The 22,133-nt window shown below is 39.6% G+C and overlaps 1 protein-coding gene across 2 annotated transcripts in view; it reads left to right on the forward strand.

The window, feature by feature from the left end:
• Window positions 1-22,133, forward strand: part of LOC120369649 (serine/threonine-protein phosphatase 2A catalytic subunit alpha isoform) — a 75,063-nt gene that overhangs the window by 25,923 nt on the left and 27,007 nt on the right. The window contains exons 14-15 of one of the 2 annotated variants that reach the window (XM_039483159.1): window positions 1,478-1,572; window positions 5,904-6,059. The exons of the other annotated variant lie outside the window; for it this stretch is intronic. Coding sequence (XP_039339093.1) covers window positions 1,478-1,531 — 54 coding nt within the window. The 3' untranslated portion in view covers window positions 1,532-1,572; window positions 5,904-6,059. Of the gene's footprint in view, window positions 1-1,477; window positions 1,573-5,903; window positions 6,060-22,133 lie in introns of those variants that run through there. 2 annotated transcript variants of the gene reach the window in all.

Here is a 22,133-nt window from a genome sequence, read left to right on the forward strand (position 1 = left end):
AACTGTAAATCCTGTATATGATGGAAACCACTTCAAGCCAGGGGGTGCAGCACCCTTAGTTCCAGCATCTATGTGCATCTCTTGTGCTAGATACTCCATTAATTTATATGTACTGTCACCAACAGGTTAGGCTTTAAAAGTAGTAGGGGAAAGCACAAGGGTTGCAACATTTGCGGGCATGTCAGTGAATCAGATAGCATACCAAAATCCTCCTTTTTGGCTTTACCATGCTAGATCACATATTTATGAAATTATATAAAATATTGTTTTACAGTAAGAAAGACTGAAAAAATAGATTTGCAATCCATTGTAAAGTGTATGATTATAAAGTCTGTAACTTAAATGTATTGCATACTTTGCAGTATAACCTTAAACTCTCTGTACCTCAGTTCCCTCATACCTAATCTTCATAAAGCACTTTGAACTCTGCTGACGAAAAATTCTGTATAAATGTCAGGTATTATTAAATAGGCCATATCCTGAGGTTCTTACTCCATTTTTACTGAGGTCAGCTCCCATTAAAGCCGGTTACTACTTACCTGAGTAAGAACTGACTGAAAATTGAGTAAGGACCTAAGGATTTTTCCCATTATTATTTGATTGTATTTTCCATAATTTTCAGATTTCATATACACCTCTACCCTGATATAATGCTGTCCTCGTGAGCCAAAAAATCTTACCGCATTATAGGTGAAACTGTGTTATATCAAACTTGCTTTGATCTTCTGGAGTGCACAGCTCCGCCCCCCCGGAGCGCTGCTTTACCGTGTTATAGCCGAATTTGTGTTATATTGGGTTGCGTTATATCGGGGTAGAGGTGTGTTTACATAATGAGAACTGAACTGTGCCAGAAAGGAAAATCCATCCAGCTTCAATTATATAAAAAGCTTCATTGATATCCTAGTTTCTGTGGATGTACACTGTGAAGAATTGTTGCACAACTGAGTCCTAACATCTTTGTGCACAAATATTACAAGAGTCAAGAAAAGAGTAATGCTGAACACAACTATATGCTTTTACATCATAGAGTGTTAAGGGACAATGTTATATATTGTAACATTGAATTAAATGTTTGAGGATGACAGTTGAATGCTTCATAGGCAGTGCCTGCCCATGACACCAGTAGTTGATGCCAAGTGTCTAATCTGGCTGGACAGGTGGAAAACAAAAGACACCACTGTCTTGTCAGGGGCTTTAATCTTCATCATCAGATACAATCTAATGGAGGAAATGAGAAATAAGAGAGTACCCTGCTTAATTTCATCAAGCTTGGGTCTCTAGTAGCTATTCACACTAGTGAAGAGGAATTTGGGGAATGGTTAAAGGCATTTTCCATTGATTGACAAATCTGACTGCTTTTAGCAATTAGTGCTGCGATGCAAAAGCTGTTAGTGGAGAAACAGTGTTAATATAAAACTAAATAGATGTAAGAATGAACAGCCAATCAACTAATGTTCCTTATCAATTTATTTTTTAGAATACTGGAAATACACAAAGTGAAAATAAAACCAATCTGCCAGATGTAGAATAAGCAGTGTAGAAGCATGAAGCTTGAGAGACTGAAGAATCACAGTACAGTAAAATCTGTGCTTTTCTATTAACCTTTAATAAATGAAGATATTTGGATAATTCTGCAGAAAATTTTATAGACTTCATGTAATATATGGTTATTCTCCAGGAAATTACTTTAGAATGCATTGGTCCTAAAATTGCTTATATAAATGAAGCTTACATTAAACTTTTATGAAATCTGAAACACACAAAACTTATTTTTGAAGGCTAAGTACCAACATTAGGCTCCTTCCAGTACTTATGTATAAAATCTGTACACCTATCAGTACTGGATGTCCAGCTGATCTAAGACTTGCTAAAGGTCATTTATTAGCCTGGCATATCTATAAGAGCCTGTTACTCTTTTGTCTGATAGATGATGATTTAAGACTTCTGTAATAGTGTACTAGATAACAATGGATCATTTGATGTGTTCAGATGCTTTAGGGTTACGGTACTGTGAGCTAAATTTTCTGGCTGTTTAATTTTAGCACCTATTTTTTCCAAACAATTCATTGTGACTGCATGTGTGGTTGTGTATCCATTTTGCACATGCAGATTGGTCATTTTAATGGCCAGCTACCCCATTTATAGATTATGTACTTTAGTATGTACAAAAGTGGGTACACCAAATCAGATGTCAGGGTTAAAAACCTGGCCCCTTGTGTTTTCTGGTTTATTATTTTGCTCATTATTATTTGCATCTTTTGCTCATTAGGGTTCTACTTACTATTTTTGTTGTAGTTTCTGAAAATAAAAGAAACTACATCCAGACATTTATGTGCTGAAAATATTCATGCTCTTGGAGTAAGCAACTGTTAAGATAACTTACTCTTGCTGTAACACTCTGTAAAAATTATTTGGCTCATGGAAAATTCCTGAATTAGTTACATTTTAGAACATTTTAGTTCACTTTTTAATATTTTATCATTTTAAGGGAAACCAGTTGCAAGGTGGAAAACATTTTCCTTATATGAACTCTAAACAAAAACATTGGGATAAGTGTGAAACTTTAAATAATAAGTATCTACAGTGCATTGTTTCACAGCTACATCAGTTTTTTATTGATAAAAGGGTCTGGGAAACATGTAATAATAAAGTTAATATTAAAAGGGAGAACGAATATATTTCCCATATGTATGCAGAATAAAAACAAGTTCTTGTTTCAGCTGTGGTATTACAGTTCTTCAGGGAATGCTACAGTTAATTGTCCATCTATTATTAATTTTTTTATTCAAGTGAACCATAAGAGTTCACTCTATGCTGAAACTTGTATCAGGCAAGAAGGAATATTTTTTAATAAATAAATTGTTTAGGTGTGTGTGTAATTCTTAGAAATAAAAAGGCTTGCTCAGTTTATAGACTTTTTGTGTTCTGAAATATTATTTCAGAATCTTTAATATAATTAAATATGTTTTGCAAGCTGGCAGTTCATAACATACAATCATAGAATCATAGAACTGGAAGGGACCTCGAGAGGTCATCTACTCCAGTCCCCTGCACTCAAGGCAGGACTAAATATTACCTAGACCATCCCTGACAGGTGTTTGTCCAACCTGCTCTTAAAAATCCCCAATGATGGAGATTCCACCACCTCCCTAGGCAATTTTATTCCAGTGCTTAACCACTCTGACAGTTAGAAAGTTTTTCCTAACGTCCAACCTAAACCTCCCTTGCTGCAATTTAAGCCCACTGCTTGTTGTCCTATCCTCCGAGGTTAAGAAAACCAATTTTTCTTATTCCTCCTTGTAACAACCTTTTACATACTTGAAAATTGTTATCATGTCCCCTCTCAGTCTTCTATTCTCCAGACTAAACAAACGCAGTTTTTTCAGTATTCCCTCATAGGCCATGTTTTCTAGACCTTTAATAATTTTTGTTCTTCTCTGGACTTTCTCCAATTTGTCCACATCTTTCCTGAAATGTGGTGCCCAGAACTGGACACAATACTCAAGTTGAGGCCTAATCAGCGCGGAGTAGAGCGGAAGAATTACTTCTCGTGTCTTGCTTACCATACTCCTGCTACTACATCTCGGGATGATGTTTGCTTTTTTTGCAACAACGTTACACTGTTGACTAATATTTAGCTTGTGATCCACTATGACCCCCAGATCCCTTTCTGCAGTACTCCTTCCTAGGCAGTCATTTCCCATTTTGTATGTGTGCAACTGATTGTTCCTTCCTAAGTGGAGTGCTTTGCATTTGTCCTTATTGAATTTCATCCTGTTTACTTCAGACCATTTCTCCAGTTTGTCCAGATCATTTTGAATTTTAATCCTATCCTCCAAAGCACTTGCTACCCCTCCCAGCTTGGTATCGTCCACAAACTTTATAAGTGTACTCTCTATGCCATTATCTAAATCACTGATGAAGATACTGAACAGAACCAGACCCAGAACCGATCCCTGCGGGACCCCACTCGTTATGCCCTTCCAGCATGACTGTGAACCACTGATGATTACCCTCTGGGAATGATTTTCCAATGAGTTATGCACCCATCTTATAGTAGCTCCATCTAGATTTATTTCCCTAGTTTGTTTATGAGAAGGTCATACAAGACAGTATCCAAAGCCTTACTAAAGTCAAGATATACCACATCTACCACTTCCCCCTTATCCACAAGGCCTGTTACCCTGTCAAAGAAAGCTATCAGGTTGGTTTGACATGATTTGTTCTTGATAAATCCATGCTGGCCGTTATTTATCACTTTATTATCTTCTAGGTGTTTGCAAATTGATTGCTTAATTATTTGCTCCATTATCTTTCCGGGTACAGAGGTTAAGCTGACTGGTCTGTAATTCCCCAGGCTGTCCTTATTTCCCTTTTTATAGACGGGCACTATATTTGCCCTGGTCCAGTCTTCTGGAATGTCTCCCGTCTTCCATGACTTTTCAGAGATAATTGCTAATGGCTCAGATATCTCCTCAGTCAGCTCCTTGAGTATTCTAGGATGCATTTCATCAGGCCTGGTAAATTGAAGACATCTATCTTGTCTAAGTAATTTTTGACTTGTTCTTTCCCTATTTAGACTCTGGTCCTACCTCATTTTCACTGGCATTCACTATTTTAGACATCCAATCGCCACCAACCTTCTTGGTGAAAACCAAAACAAAGACGTCATTGAGCACACCTCTGCTATTTCCACATTTTCTCTTATTGTCTTTCCCCCCTCATTGAGTAATGGGCTTACTCTGTCCTTGGTCTTCTCTTGCTTCTAATGTATTTGTAGAATGTTTTCTTGTTTCCCTTTATGTCGCTAGCTAGTTGATCTTGTTTTGTGCCTTGGCTTTTCTAATTTTGTCACTACATATTTGTTTTTTGTTATTTGTTTATATTCATCCTTTGTAATTTGACCGAGTTTCCACTTTTTGTAGGACTCTGTTTTGAGTTTTAGATCATTGAAGATCTCCTGGTTAAGTCAGGGTGGTCTCTTGCCATACTTCCTATCTTTCTTAAGCAATGGAAGAGTTTGCTATTTAATAATAAGAGTTTGCCCTTAATAATGTCTCTGAAAAACTGCCAACTGTCTTCAATTGTTTTTCCCCTTAGACTTGCTTCCCATGGGATTTTACCTACCAACTCCCTGAGTTGTTAAAGTCTGCCTTCTTGAAATCCATTATCTTTATTGTGCTACCTACGATTCCTTGGAATCATGAACTCTACCATTTCATGATCACTTTCACACAAGTTGCCTTCCACTTTCAAAGTCTCAACCGGTTCTTCCCAACATTAACCGGCCTTTGTAGTATTTAAAACAACAAAAATATATCAGGCTTCTGATATTATAGTAATGTTTTAATTACGTTTCTCTAATCTGCATGTATGAATTAATTTAAAACATCTATGGATTAATGACCCATTAGAGGGATCAGTATGCTTATGTAAGAGGAACCTGCATAGCACTGCAAGTTTAACAATAGCATGCATCTGTGCAAGGGAAAAAATGTACTCCAGGAAAACAGATGCATACTGGAAGAACAGAGAAAGATAACAGATCATTAACAGATATTTTGTATTCCTTATTGCTATTTCCTATGTTACTAATCCTGCCTTGATTGACTACAGGCCATATTCAACAATAGTGTAAGCAGTTACACATCGTGTGTGTGTGTGTGTGTGTGTGTGTGTGTGTGTGTGTGTGTGTGTGTGTAAGAGGTGAAGTAGTGTAAATTTGAGTGATTTGGCATTCAGTGGGTATGCAAAATGAATGTAAATTGTATGCAGAGGGGATGGAAGGATAGGTGGCATGTCAAGAATTAGGAAGCACATACCAGCTCTTCCTGCCCTAATTTTTCATTTTAATTATTACCTATTTTAACTTCTCAATTAACTATATTTATTTTATTTTCCAGAAGGTCACTAGAGCAGCTGGAAAAGTTGTTAAATCGTCACTGACTGGATGAATCAGGATTTCCTTGGCTTTGTCTTTTCCCCCAAACTATTAGATCACAATAAACAGGAGGAGGTGAAGCTTCCTCATACTATACATACAAAGCTGTAGCATCAAAGTTTGAAGTTTCTAAATACTGTAACAACGATTTAGCTAACTGCAGCATTGGTTTGTAATGCATCCTCCATACTGCAAGGAGGGAGAAGAAACCACTGAGTACCTTATTATGAGGATCCTTGTTTTCCTTCTTGTCTTTATCCTTAGGAGATAAGGAAGAAATATACTTGGTAGTAAAATATATAAAACTTTATAGTGAAAATAATGTAAGACTTTATAGGGAAAAGAAACCAAACAGGGAGAATTAAACATAACTTAAGGCTAGGTATTTGGGGCTAAGGAAAATCTAAAGAAAAGAGTGGAACATATAAGACAGACTCAATGTGTAAGCTTTATTAAAAGTATCTATTTCACTTTATGTCTATTTAACATGGTGGCTGTTTAAATTTAGCAATTAAAATATAGTATGGAAATACTACGAACATTTTTAAAAAGCAGATTTTATGGTAGCAAAGCAATCAAACAATCAAAATTAGGTTACTTCAGAACAGTTTAATTGCTTTTTATTTAATGTCTGAGGCATGCTAGATTAAAGATATGTAAATATACCAGGGTCCATACAATTTCGCTTTGCCATTTGCTGTAAGCCAGCTATGCAGCATTGACACTCTAGCTTTTCTTAAGTGTTGACAGGTTTAAATGGCAAGTATTTGACTGACAGGCACTAATTATAATAAAAAACAGATGTTTTTGTGGGTTGTCTCAGCTATGAATGTGAATAAGCTGTACAGTCCCCTACACAACGCAGATTTGTTGTAGGCAAATATGTAATGATATCACTAGGGTGTAGCCAGCAGTTTGGAATTTCTGTTCTACGTGTGCTGGGTGATCCTTTGTCGCCTCCTCACCAGCACTGAACCAATAATTTCCCAAAGTAGACCCACCGTTATACGCAATGCTCACATAGTAGGGATATTTGACTTTAGAGAGGAGAGACTATGCTGAGATTTGGAAGGGTGGGTCTTATTACGTCGATGCTAGAGCTCTCAAATATCAGCATTTGCAAACCTCTCCTGCTGCAGCTCTAGGGAACCATTTCTTATCTTAAATGTATTTTCGGGGATGGGTGTACATGGTGTCTAGTAGGCCCATTGTCACCCAGTCTGGAAAAGGCCTTCTTGGAGTTGGAGGTCAGATTTGGGAGGAAGAAGTGCGTTTACCACACACTCAACCCCAATACAGAAGATGGGCGAGCATCCACCTAGTGTATTCTGAAGATCCTCAGAGGAAAAGGACTGCAGCTATGAGGCTTTAAGACTAAGCTTGATAAGTTTATGGAGGGGATGGTATGATGGGATAGCCTAATTTTGGCAATTAATTTAGCAATTGATCTTTGATTATCAGCAGGTAAGTATGCCCAGGGGTCTGTGATGGGATCTGAGTTACTATAGAGAATTCTTTCCTGGGTGCTGGCTGGTGAGTCTTGCCCACATGCTCAGGGTTTAATTGATCGCCATATTTGGGGTCGGGAAGAAATTTTCCTCCAAGGCAGATTGGCAAAGGCCCTGGAGGTTTTTCGCCTTCCTCTGCAGCGTGGGGCAGGGGTCACTTGCTGGAGGATTCTCTGCAGCTTCAGGTCTTCAAACCACAATTTGAGGACTTCAGTAACTCAGACATAGGTTAGGGGTTTGTTACAGGAGTGGGTGGGTGAGATTCTGTGGCCTGCATTGTGCAGGAGGTCAGACTAGATGATCATAATGGTCCCTTCTGACCTTAAAGTCTATGAGGCTCAAAGACTTGGTGCTAGGTGGAGGCTGCAAGAACAAACAGCTAAAGATTTTCCAGTTACCATGGCCTATTGCATAGAGCACTGGATTGGGACTCAGGATATATAGGTTCTAATCCCAGTTGTGTCAAGGGCCTGCTGGCTAATCTTGGACAAGTTACTTTGCTGTGCCATGCCTCAGTTTCCCCGTATGTAAAATGGAGATAATGACACTGACATCCTTTGTAAATTGCCATGAGACTCTCTGATGAAAAGGGCTTATAAGAGCTAGGTATTATTAACTGAAAACAGTTTCCCCAAAGAGGGCCAGTATTTGGACTCTTCTGGAAGTGCGTTTGCACATCCTTGTTAGATACAGAATTTGACACAGTGGTAAAAAAAAGTCCTGATGAGGAACTTAAACAACTTGCCAGTCTTTGCCTTAAGAAATTCTTCCCTCAGGAAAAATAGCATATGACTATCTCCACCCTGTAGCGTTAACCAGTCTAACAACAATGCTATTAAATATCATGGATATAGGCAGGAACTTCCCTCAAGGCAAAAATGTACAACCGAGAATAGAACTGCGTATGTGAGTAATATGAAAGCAACCACTGTATTCAAAAGTATTTGTTACATTTATTGTTGCAGCTACGGGCATGTTTCTGCTCACAGGTTTACAGATCATGATTTGCCTTTGGAAGACTAACAAAAAGTTAGGGTTCTGATCCTAAAAGGTGTGAGAGATTTATTCCTCTCAGTGCCATTCTCTGAGTTTTTCTGCAGAAAGAGAAAACAAATACATTAGAGTGTTAGTTAATATCTCTAAATATATGTTATTGCATAGTGCAGAATTAAACCATGATAGCTTTATTACAGGTAAATTATTTCCAAAACCAGTTTTGAGCCCAAATGCACTAGACAAACATTATTCTAACAGTGGCAACATCTTTCCTTTCGAATTGTTGTTTTCTTATCTTATAGCAAAACTTGTATTTTTCAATGTTGAGTGATCATCTACAGTCCCTGTCACAAGAGAAGAGTGAGCTGTAAAAATAGAGTAGCAAGTCTAACAAAATAAATCATAGTTTCTTTGGCTTGTTGGTTCAAAAAAATATGTGATGGTTGACTCTGTTCTTTGTTGTGTTGCACACAGAGCTTGTGCAGATTACGATAAGAAAAAAATTACATCAGCGGTACAAACATCCACTCAAAATTCAGAACTGGGAGCTTCCTTGAGTCACTGATATGCAGCTGCTCATTATCTGATAGAATGCTTTTTATTGAAATTTAAAAAGCCTCTGATGCCACATGAGAAAAATTATTGGGTAACAATGTTTATATTCTTTTTAATTTCTTTGAAAAGAGAACTTTTTAAGGCGAGGACACAGAAGCTAGTAGTTAAGGACTGGAAGTCAGGAAGTATGGATTTTTTATTTGTATTAGAGTAGCACCTAACGGTCTCAGTCAGGATGGGGGCCTCATTATGCTATATGCTATACAAACGCATAGTAAGAGCTTTGTCCTGGAGAGCGTACAGACTAAATAAAGACTGACAAAGGATAGAAGGGGAAACAGAGAGGTGAGGTGATTTGCCCCGCATCATACAGAAAATAAGTGGGAGAGTCAAGAACAGAACCTCATGGTCTCCTGACTCCCAGTCCAGTGCCCTATCCACTAGACAACACAGCATCTGTTCTCTGCCACAGATGTACTGTGTGAACTTTGACAATTGTATAACCTCCCTGTGTTTCAGTTTCCTTTCGCTATAGGAGTATTTGGAAATGTCCTTCATTAGTGTTTGTAAAGTGCTTGGAAATCCCTGGATAGATAATGATAAATAAATTGTGGTAAACCCAGGACAAACAGCTACAAAGGGGAGGGGGGTAGTAATTAGTTCCAGGGGGTTAAAAGGCCTCTCCCAATCCACTGAGGAGAGATAACCATGGGGAAATAAGGTTCAGCTGGAAAAGCGGTTACTAGAGAACTAATTAGGTTCAGCTGGCTCCAACTGCTTGTGACCTTTTTAAACCCAGAGGGACATGATCTGGGCTCACCAGAAATTGGTGGGAGGTGAATCAGTCTCAATCCTGCCAGGAAAAGGGGGAATAAAGACTGGGGAAATATTTGGGGGGAAGACAGAGTTTCCAAATGACTCTCCCATAAACGCTTGTTTAAACTATTTGGTGGTGGCAGCTACTAGATCTAAGCTGGTAAATAAGCTTAGGGGTTATCTCATGCAGGTCCCCACATCTGTACCCTAAAGTTCCGAGTGGGGGTAACACCTTCCTGAAGGACAATCCATCACTGTCACAGATCTTGGAAGACAGGCCAGTCCTTGCTTACAGACAGCCCCCAACCTGAAGCAAATTCTCATCAGCAACCACAGACCACACAACAAAAACACAACCCAGGAACCTATCCTTGCAACAAAGCCCATTGCCAACTCTCTCCACATAACTATTCAGGGGACACCATCATAGGACCTAATCACATCAGCCACACTACCAGAGGCTCGTTCACCTGCACATCTACCAATGTGATATATGCCATCATCTGCCAGCAGTGCCCTTCTGTCATGTACATTGGCCAAACCGGACAATTTCTATGTAAAAGAATAAATGGACACAAATCAGACGTCAAGAATTATAACATTCAAAAAACAGTTGGAGAACACTTCAATCTCCCTGGTCACTCGATTACAGACCTAAAAGTCGTAATATTACAACAAAAAAACTTCTAAAACAGACTCCAACGAGAGACTGCTAAATTGGAATTAATTTGCAAAATGGACACCATTAAATTAGGCTTAAATAAAGACTGGGAGTGGATGGGTCATTACACAAAGTAAAACTATTTCTCCATGTTTATTTCCCCCCCCACACACACTGTTCCTCACAACTTCTTGTCAACTGCTGAAAATGGACCATATTGATTACCACTACAAAAAGTTTTTTTCTCTCCTGCTGGTAATAGCTCACCTTAACTGACCACTCTCGTTAGAGTGTGTATGGTAACACCCATTGTTTCATGTTCTCTGTGTATATATATATCTTCCATTGCATGCATCCGATGAAGTGGGCTGTAGCCCACGAAAGCTTATGCTCAAATAAATTTGTTAGTCTCTAAGGTGCCACAAGTACTCCTGTTCTTTTTGCGGATACAGACTAACACGGCTGCTACTCTGAAATCTCTCTAGTCAGAGCTGCCCAGAGGGGAGGGCAAGTGGGGCAATTTGCCCCGGGCCCTGCAGGGGCCCACGAGAATATAGCATTCTATAGTATTGCAACTTTTTTTTTATGGAAGGGGCCCCCGAAATTGCTTTGCCTCAGGCCCCCTGAATCCTCTGGGTGGCCCTGTCTCTAGTGGTGGTACAGTGAGGGACTGAAGAGAAACTGTTTCTTAAAGACACAGGTATTGGCAACCAAATAAACTCTTCAGAAGCCTATATACATAGCACTGCTTCTGAAAAGACCTTCTTATAAGGATTCACCATCTAAACAACCCCTTGCTGAGTCCACAACTCAAAGTGCCTAGACAAATAGCTACTAACCAATCTCTCATTCCATGCTTTAGTAGCAAAACACCAGAATAGTTCCTTAGGTGAACAATATTTCTTGTTCTGAGACCAAACCTTCAGCGTATTGCAAAACCAAAAACAACTGCTTGTTACCAGCAACCTTGTGTTTGTTCCATTGTGAGGTAAATTGGGCAATGCAACCCCATTGTGCCAATTCACTCATATGTCCCTGTATTTGGGGCCCCTGTGTAGGCTATAACAAATTATTACAAACATATCACTCTTTTTGTCTACCTCTATTAATAATAATTTGACTAAAACCATAAGACAAGGACAAAGTACTATACTTCGGAAATAAAAAAAATCAAATGCACAATTACAAAATGGGGAATAACTAGCTATGCAGTATTACTGCTGAAAAGGATCTGGGGGTTATAGTAGATCACAAATTGAATATAAGTCACCAATGTGATGCAGTTGTATAAAAGGCTGATACTCTGGGGGGTATTAACAAAAATATTATAGGAAAGATCTGAGAGATAATTGGCCTGCTCTACTAAGCAGTGGTGAGGCCTCAAATGGTGTACTATGTCCAGTTCTGGGAGACACACTTCAAGAAAGATTGGATAAATTGGAGAGAGTCCAAAGGAGAATAAATATGCTAATAGGTTTAGAAAACCTGTGACTATGAGGAAAGATTTAAAAACTGAGCATATTGAGTCTTGAGAAAGGAAGATTGATGGGAGACCTGATAACAGTCTTTAAGAGGTGTTATAAAGACAACAGGGATCAATTGTTCTCTACGTCCACTGAAAGTAAGACAAAAAGTAATGGGCTTAAAGATATTAGGAAAATCTTTCTAACTGTAAGCGTAGTTAAGCACTGGAATAGGCTTCCAAGGGACGCTGTGGAATCCTCAGTATGTGAGGATATTAAGAACAAGTTACATAAACACCTGTCAGGGATGGTCTAGATTTATTTGGTCCTGCCTCAGCACAAGGGGCTGGACCAGATAATGTCTTGAGGTCCCTTCCAGCCCTATTTCTATGATTCTATGATTATACTACCAGTAGTTTCCAAATAAACCATAGAATTGCCAGTACCAGCCAGGAGAAGTAACCATGGCATCATTTGTGGACAGATACAAGCACAGGAACCGAATTAAGATTATACCCAATACAGTATTTGTTATTATGCTAAAGAAAAATGGCAAAGCCATTTTTACAACAAAATAGCAACTCCTTAAGTTCTCACTCCTGCAAACACTTTATACAAATGCTTAAGTTTAATCACACTCAGTGTGGAGGAAGTGAATTGTGCCTATAGACCAGTAGATCTAACACCTAGGCAATGCAGTCAGTTTTTAGTGAGACCATTTTTTAAAGTAAAACAAGAATTACAACTCATAGAGCTAAAATTTCTATTCAATATCCCATTAATTCTCAAGGCCTGACAACAAGGCTTCTGTGTAAGAGAAAAACACCTGCATGCTGTTGGCAAACTGCTGCCTCCCCCCACTGCGAAGCTAATTGGGCAATGAAGAGAGAGCTAAAATGCTGCAACGGACCCCCATATCTCCTTTTCACTCATAAAATCTCCTAATAAATTTACACTAATTACAGGATTGAAAATTTGGCAGACAGTTCAAATTGCCTAGGGTAATGATAACTTTCTGAAACTCATTCCTCCTCCAGACAAAGCATCTGATATCATTAGATAATTCCTGAATTTCAGCTGGTGAAAGCAACACTTATCATTTGGAAAGACCATTTTCATTATCTTTTCAGTCTGCATTCTAAGAAGGAGAAACCGTTCTGTTGAATCATCCCAGTCAGATACTGTACAAGCAAAGGCACCAGATTAATATTATACAAGATCTGGCTACATGACACACCACCTCCATGTCCCATCAAGTAAGATCAGCACCAGTTAAGATAATGGCCTTTTGAAGGAGTGTACCAGGCTTTCGCAGCCCCCTGCTGGAGACCCTACTGCTCTGCTATGTCATCTCCACCCCTAGGAGCAAGCAGAAGAGAGGAAAAGAATAGCAAAGATTAGTTCTCTGGGCCTGCCTAGAGAGAACTTACTAAGATAGCCATTTTGGAAGCTAAAGAAACCTGGTCCTCCAAGACCTAGAAGGGCTAGTAGCAACCAGTCAGGGTCCTGCTGGCCCAGATAAAAGGAGCTGCCCTGGCCTAGGGAAGGAAGGGTGTGCTTCTCTAGCTCATAGACTTTAAGATCAGAAGGGACCATGATGATCTTTTAGTCTGACCTCTTGCACAACGCAGGCCACAGAATCTCACCCACCCACTCCTGTAACAAACCCCTGACCTATGTCTGAGCTATTAAAGTCCTCAACTTGTGCTTTAAAGACTTCAAGGTGCAGAGAATCCTCCAGCAAGTGACCCGTGCCCCACGCTGCAGAGGAAGGCAAAAAACCCCCAGGACCTCTGCCAAACTGCCCTGGAGGAAAATTCCTTCCCAACCCCAAATATGGCGATCAGCTAAACCAGGGGTCAGCAACCTTTCAGAAGTTTGTGCCAAGTCTTCATTTATTCACTCTGATGTAAGGTTTTGCATGCCAGTAATACATGTTAACGTTTTTAGAAGGTCTCTTTCTATCAATCTATAATATATAACTAAACTATTGTTGTATGTAAAGTAAATAAGGTTTTTTAAATGTTTAAGAAGCTTCATTTAAACTTAAATTAAAATGCAGAGCCCCTTGGACAGGTGGCCAGGACCCGGGCAGTGTGAGTGCCACTGAAAATCAGCTCATGTGCCGCCTTTGGCACATGTGCCATAGGTTGCCTACACCTAAGCTAAACCCTGAGCATTTGGGCAAGACTCGTCATCCAGACACCCAAGAAAGAATTCTCTGTAGTAACTCAGATTTCACCCTATCTAGTGTCCAGAGACAATTGAGCCTATTTACCACTAATAGTCAAAGACCAATTAATTGCCAAAATTAGGCTATCCCATCATACCATCCCCTCCATAAATTTATCAAGCTTAGTCTTGAAGCCAGATGTCTTTTGCCTCCACTGCTCCCCTTGGCTAGAGGAGCTTGAGCTTGTTTTATGGATGTATTTTACATAGCTAGATTTTCAAGATGTAAGAACCTTAGCCCTGAGATAAGGGTGAAGATAAAGAGGCTAGGTGAGAAGAGACACAGGGAAGAAATGGTGACAAACTGAACCAAACAATATGTGGCTGCTGTTTATAGGGTCACTGGGTTGAAACCTGGTGAGATAGCTGGGCCCAGGTAAAGTGGTATAAACTCCAAGAAGAGTTAGAGCTTATTTGGGAGCCTGAACAAAGGGCTAAATTTAAAGGACCCAGAATCAGGACCTAGTAAGGGCAGAGAGGCTGTTTATATACTCTTTTGGACTCTTTAATACCCCAGAAGGGGTTCATTTGGACTTTGTGACTTGGCTGGAGGGCTGTCACTGAAGACCTACTGAGGTTGGCCTGCAGGAGGCACTGGGGTGAGAGAAAGATTGCAATACCTCCCCCAGCCATAAGGAAACACTCACGGTGATAGGGATTTGAGGACTTCCATAGCTCAGAGAGAGGTTATGAGTCTATTAGCGGAGTGGGCGGATGAGGTTCTATAGCCTGTGATAAGCAAGAAGTCAGACTGAAGGCCCCTTCTGGCCTTGAAGTCTGAGCCGCAGAAAAAAAAGGGGTAGAGGACGCACGGCAAAATGGAGAGGAGCTTGGACAGCTGGGAGAATGATGCTGGTAGCATAAATCCTTTGATGGGGCGGGGGGGGGTCACAGCAAACAGTTGGCAGAGGAAAAAAAGTACCCATAATTAGGGCTGTCAAGTGATTAAAAAATTGTGATTAATCGTGAAATTAATTGCACTGTAAAACAATAATAGAATACCATTTAAATATTTGTGGATGTTTCTACATTTTCAAATATTGATTTGAATTACAACACAGAATACAAAGTGTACAGTGCTCACTTTATATTTTTGATAAGTACTGTATTTGCATTGTAAGAAAAACAAAAGAAATTGTATTTTTCAATTCACCTAATACAAGTACTATAGTGCAGTCTCTTTATCATGAAAGTTGAACTTACAAATGTAGAATTTTGTAAAAAAAAACTTCATTCAAAAATAAAACAATGTAACATTTTAGAGTTTGCAAGTCCACTCAGTCCTAGTTCTTGTTCAGCCAATTGCTCAAACAAGTTTGTTTACATTTGTAGGAGATAATGCTGCCTGCTTCTTGTTTACAACGTCACCTGAAAGTGAGAACAGGCATTTGTATGGCACTGTTGTAGCCGGCATCACTGTTGTGCCAGATGCGCTAAAGATTCATATGCCCCTTCATGCTTCAACCACCATTCCAGGGGACATGCATTCATGCTGATGGGTTCTGCTCGATAATAATCCAAAGCAGTGCGGACCGACGCATGTTCATTTTCATCATCTGAGTCAGATGCCGCCAGCAGAAGGTTGATTTTCCTTTTTGGTGGTTTGGGTTCTGTAGTTTACGCATTGGAGTACTGCTCTTTTAAGACTTCTGAAAGCGTGTTCCACACCTTGTCCCTCTCAGATTTTGGAAGGCACTTCAGATTCTTAAACCTTGGGTCAAGTGCTGTAGCTATCTTTACAAATCTCATGTTGGTACCTTCTTCGCGTTTTTGAAATCTCCAGTGAAAGTGTTCTTAAAATGAACAACATGTGCTGGGTCATCATCCGAGACTGCTATAACATGAAATATATGGCAGAATGCAGGTAAAACAGAGCAGGGGACATGCAATTCTCCCCCCAAAGAGTTCAGTCACAAATTTAATTAAAACATTATTATTTTAACATGCGTCATCAGCATGGAAGCATGTCCTCTGGAATGATGGCCGAAGCATGAAGGGGCATATGAATGTTTAGCATATCTGGCACGTAAATATCTTGCAATGCCGGCTACAAAAGTGCCATGCAAATGCCTGTTCTCACTTTCTGGTGACATTATAAATAAGAAGAGGGCAGCATTATGTCCTGTAAATGTAAACAAACTTGTTTGTCTTAGCGACTGGCTGAACAAGCAGCAGGACTGAGTGGACTTGTAGGCTCTGAAGTTTTACATTGTTTTGTTGTTGAGTGCAGTTATGTAACAAAAAAAAAATCTACATTTGTAAGTTGCACTTTCACCACAAAGAGATTGCACTACAGTACTTGTATGAGGTGAATTGAAAAATACTATTTTTTATTTATCATTTTTACAGTGCAAATATTTGATTTCAGTTACAACACAATGCAATATATATGAAAATGTAGGAAAAAATCCAAAATATGTAATATATTTCAATTGGTATTCTATTAACGATTAAAACTGTGATTAATTTTTTTTTAGGTAATCGCATTAGTTAACTGTGATTAATCGACAGCCCTACCCATAATTCAAGTAGAAAAAGGCAGGGTCTGATGTCATTCTGGGCATCTACAGAATTGGGAAGGTGGTTGCTGCTGGGTTTGGGATGACCTAGGTCATAAGAACATAAGAACAGCCGTACCGGGTCAGACCCAAAGGTCCATCTAGCCCAGTATCTGTCTACCGACAGTAGCCAATGCCAGGTGCCCCAGAGGGAGTGAACCTAACAGGCAATGAGCAAGTGATCTCTCTCCTGCCATCCATCTCCATCCTCTGACGAACAGAGGCTAGGGACACCATTCTTACCCATCCTAGCTAATAGCCATTTATGGACTTAGCCACCATGAATTTATCCAGTCCCCTTTTAAACATTGTTATAGTCCTAGCCTTCACAACCTCCTCAGGTAAGGAGTTCCACAAGTTGACTGTGTGCTGCATGAAGAAGAACTTCCTTTTATTTGTTTTAAACCTGCTGCCTATTAATTTCATTTGGTGACCCCTAGTTCTTGTATTATGGGAATAAGTAAATAACTTTTCCTTATCCACTTTCTCAACATCACTCATGATTTTATATACCTCTATCATATCCCCCCTTAGTCTTCTCTTTTCCAAGCTGAAGAGTCCTAGCCTCTTTAATCTTTCCTCGTGTGGGACCCTCTCTAAACCCCTAATCGTTTTAGTTGCCCTTTTCTGAACCTTTTCTAGTGCTAGAATATCTTTTTTGAGGTGAGGAGACCACATCTGTACACAGTATTCGAGATGTGGGTGTACCATGGATTTATATAAGGGCAATAATATATCGGTTCCTGAGTTGATTCCCTTCTCTCTTCCCCTCCCAATGCTTTTCATTCTCTGACACCCACATGGACTGGGGGAGGTCCCAGCTGCTTCAGATCTGAGAGAGTGAGGGGACAAGGGAAACCTAGCTGGGCTTCAGCTCTTGCCCTGTTCCTGGCTGCTCCTGGTGGGGGAGTTCCCTACCTCCTGGGGATTGGCTCCACTCCACAGGAATGTTCTTCCTTCTTGTAATTTAGAATTATAGTTTATTTTGTATGATTTATTATTACACTAATTTAAGTTATGCCTGACAGTCTCTGCTCTGATGATGCCTGGGTGGAGTGGCAGGTGTGGTTGCAGGTCAAGATTAAGGTGCACTCACAGCAGCACCTGATGGCATAATGCCAGACTTGAGTCAGTCCTGTTAGCCCACTTGCATAAGCATTAAACTTGATTCCAAACTTTCCTTGAGCCAAAAAGGTGTATTCATTGTAGATGCTGTATAAAATGAACTGTGATACATCAATAATTTCAGGGTTCTGCAGCATGTTCTTCTACTCCACCCTTATAATAGGGATTTTGGTTAGAACATTCTATTATGTAAGATGTAAACTACATTCAGAACCATAATAATTATCTTAACTGCATCACTATCTATTTATAACAGCCAAGATGTGAGGCACAGAAATTCGGTATAGTATTGTCTAGAGAACAAAATGTAACAGGGTTGATCTGTTCATTCCATTGAAATCTGATTACGTATTTGTTTAAAAAGGAGATTCCTTATTAGTATTAATAATAGATAAATAATAACAATGCATTTATCAGTCACATTGGAACAAATTTAAAATTCTGATCTAAGAATAGCTTTTCTGTGCAGTGCCTGTTACGTTCACAGACCCTTTCTCATTTTACCAGCTTTCTTTGTATTTGAGCATGAATATGGAGTCTCAAAGGGAATTTTTTCTCCCTCCTGAACACTTTGCCCTATATATAGGAAAAGGTCAGATTTATTTGAATTCTGACCTGTTTACAAATGTGGAGTTGCGTCCTAGTCAAGTCAACAGGCGTCGCAAGTGCTCAGCACTTCTCAGAATTAGGTCCCTGAGCTGAAGGTGAACTGGATAAAAGGCACTGGTTAGCATTTGCTTTAGGAGTTATATTAGGGTGACCAGATAGCAAGTGTAAAAAAATCAGGACAGGGGACGGGGGGTAATAGGAGCCTATAAAAGAAAAAGCCCCCAAAATCGGGACTGTCTCTATAAAATTGGGACATCTGGTCACCCTAAGTTATATTTTGGATGTGAACGTAAATACAAGTGAATCTGCCCTGGGGCAAAATTCTATGTCTTCCCCTTCCCTAGTTGTAATATCTCCAAACCAAAACCAGCCTCAGCCCTGGATTATCAATCACACTGGCTTGGTGACCTTGTGGTTAAACTTTTCATTACCATTTGAATAACACGGGTGTGATTCATCCATCTGGGCAAAGAGGGTTGGTCATTATTACAGGGGCTTTGTGAGATGAGGTGTTAATTGGAGAAGGGGACTCTGAAAACCCCGGGTTATAATCAGAAAAAAATGCCTAGGGAAAAAACCTAACCAACTCCGCTTATGTCAGCAAAGTTCAGCATTCTCAAGTTGGGGAACTACTATTCCTTGCTTGGGTTCAAGAAAGGGAAAAGAATTACAGCTCACAGATAGAAGTAAAATCATGTATTCCCTTGGCTAAATTGTGTCTTACTCCTCTCTGTTGCCCTTGGAGCTGGGCTATAGAAGCATAGCTGCAGAAGAAAGGTGCTCTGGTGCATTGGGTCTGTAAAGAGCAGATCCAGGAAGAAGGCCTGTGGGACTACAGGGGGAAGGGCAGTGCTTTGCACTCTTTATATTTGCTGACGAAAGGTGCAGCATATGCTCCTCCTGGGCTTATAAAAAGGTAGGGGGAGGAAATCCTGGTCTCTTTGCCAATTTAGCTGGCTCCTTAGGACTATGAAGCATGCCTGAGTGCATTAGCCAGTTGCCCTCTATGTGGGTAGGAATCACTGATGTCTGTGTTTTGCCACAGCCCTGTTCACTGGGATAGGAAAAGAAGATACTTTCTGCTCATGCACAGGTCTAGCTAGAATTTAGACCTTACATTTTGTTTGAGGTTGACTTTAAAGGAAGTGAAGACCGCAGCCACTTAGCTACAATATTAGATACATTTAAATCCTACATAATTTGGATTTCTGAAGTTGGCTGTTTCAGTCAGAAACAGTTGTCATTCCTTTATGTGTGGGTAGGAAGAGCAGAGAAGAGATTCCATCCAGAGCACAAGAAAGATTAGGTCGGATTTATGTCAGTACAATGCATGTGGGAGGTGCCAAGTGTATGTTCCTTGCAATAAAAACCTGTAACATATTACTTCCATGGCAACTGCCTGTTTATGATCTGTTCCATGTTCCAAGAGTTTAAAAGAAGCTTCTGGAAATGATCAGGCAACAGGAATGCATTTCTGAATTAGTGGTGTGAAGTATGTTGATGTGAGCATGTCAGCAAACCTAAAGTGCTGTGGGACTGATTCAGCAGAACACTTAAGCATGATGTGCTTAAGTTTTTTGCTGAACTGGAGCCTCTAAACCCACCACTGTTGCTGACTCCCTCTGTGGCAAGACACTTACAGAGGAAGAAACTGAGATAGAGAGGGTAACATAGGGAAGTAAGCATTACTACCCCATCTCAGAGTTGCTGCAAGATTAATGAGAGAATGTTTGTAAAGTGTTCTGAAGATTCAAATTGTTAAGTACACTTATGATTGTTATATTCAGACCCAGCTAAGTGTTCTGCAAATAATTAGGGGAACACGTTGAACACAACATGGCAGGTTCTTGTAATGAAATATAAAATACGGGGGGGTGAGGGAGTGTAACACTGAATAACAAAAGTGTGTGATTTGAGAGATTTTTTGTCGAAGGGACTAACTTCATTTGGAAGAAAACGTGGGTGCTATGTGCTTTTGAAACTCAGATCTATGGTTTCTTAGGGTGGGGACACAAAATTTGAAGTTGAAAATGTTGGGCTATGTTTTTGCCTGGAGGGTGGGATATTTATACTTGACTTTGTCCTGGTGTGTGTGTGAGGGGGTTATTTGATTTTATGTTTGGATGTGCAGAAACACAAAGAAATTGTTGCATTCTTGAAAAATAAAGGAATAGGGCCACCCTCTCCTTGCTTTCTGGCCAGAATAACCAAAAAGCTCATATTGAAAGTGTCCTAAACATACTGATATTTTCAGAGTAACATTTTTTTTATAAAGTGTTTAGGTTCCTCAAAGAAGGGTTTATATAGGAATGTAACATTAGCCAGACCAGATCTTGCCTCCTGCAGTAATCCATGCCTGATGCTTCAGAGTTAGGCAAACATCCCCTTTAATGCTCCCTGTTTGCTGCATGCAATCTTCTCTACAGTTTGATACTTTGCAGGCCCTTATTTCTCCTTACTGTTGGCTGGAAGGATCTGGTGGTAGCAGATTCATCACTTTTATCAACAGCTGTGGTTCTGAGGTCTAAAATAATTTTTAATATAACTCTATGGACTATATGGCTGGAGATATACCAGGGAAGAATTTGGCCTTGAATTCATAATGGGGGAGTCACATTGACATTGTCCCTTTTGGTATGCTCATCAGTGAGGATTTGCTGCTCTATTTTTTTTGTTGTCCTCTTCTCAGTGTAATACTTTTTTCCAAAGATACTTATACCCTCATTATAGGATGAATCAGATAGCTCATAAAGTTTGCAGTGCCCTGCTGGTGACTAGTGACCACAATGGCAACTTTTGTAACATTAATTATGATGCATTTTTACAATACCACTGATGGAAACACCCTCTCCCAACTCTAATATTAGAGCCCTGGAGGTGTCACTGTAGGTCATGTGTTAATTAAGTTGAAAGATGGGCACCATCACCCATTAGGGGAGCAGGTAATTTACACTTATAAATGCTACATTTATTTTATTTCCCCATGATAGAGTTTGTTCCAGTATGAAGAAAACAACAAACCCCTCCCATGACCTGTTTAATAGAAAACTTGAATTTTCTTCCTAGGCAATATTAATGGGGGGGAAAACCCCTCTCACAATTAATATCACCTTCCAAATAAGGCTTTTTCTAACAATGGCAGTGGTGACTTGAGTGTGAGCAAAGCTATGTCCGGCAATCAGTTGGCTCAGCTTGACTCAAATACTACAAACTGGGTGGGCCTAATTCAGTGTTGTCCTGAAACTTGTGAAGTCATTTAAATCAGTCTAAAGTGAGTGTACAATACAGTTATCACTGCAGGCTGCACCAATTTTAGCCTTTCTGTGGACATTTCATGCATCCTTAGCTAGAGAGTTATAGTAGTCTAATTCAGTGGCTCTTAACCTTTCCAAGCTACTGTACTCCTTTCAGGAGTCTAATTTGTCTTGCATACCCCCAAGTTACACCTCACTTCAAAACTACTTGCTTACAAAATCAGGTGTAAAAGTGTCACAGTACATTACTGAGAAAAATGCTTATTTTCTCTCTTTTTTTTACCATAGAATTATAAAATAAATCAATTTGAATAAAACATTGTACTTTTCAGTGTATAGTATATAGAGCAGTATAAACAAGTAATTGTCTGTATGAAATTTTAGTTTGTAATGCCTTCGCTAGTACTTTTTATGT

This window comes from Mauremys reevesii, linkage group 8, assembly GCF_016161935.1.
Source record: "Mauremys reevesii isolate NIE-2019 linkage group 8, ASM1616193v1, whole genome shotgun sequence".
Classification (NCBI taxonomy): domain Eukaryota; kingdom Metazoa; phylum Chordata; order Testudines; family Geoemydidae; genus Mauremys; species Mauremys reevesii.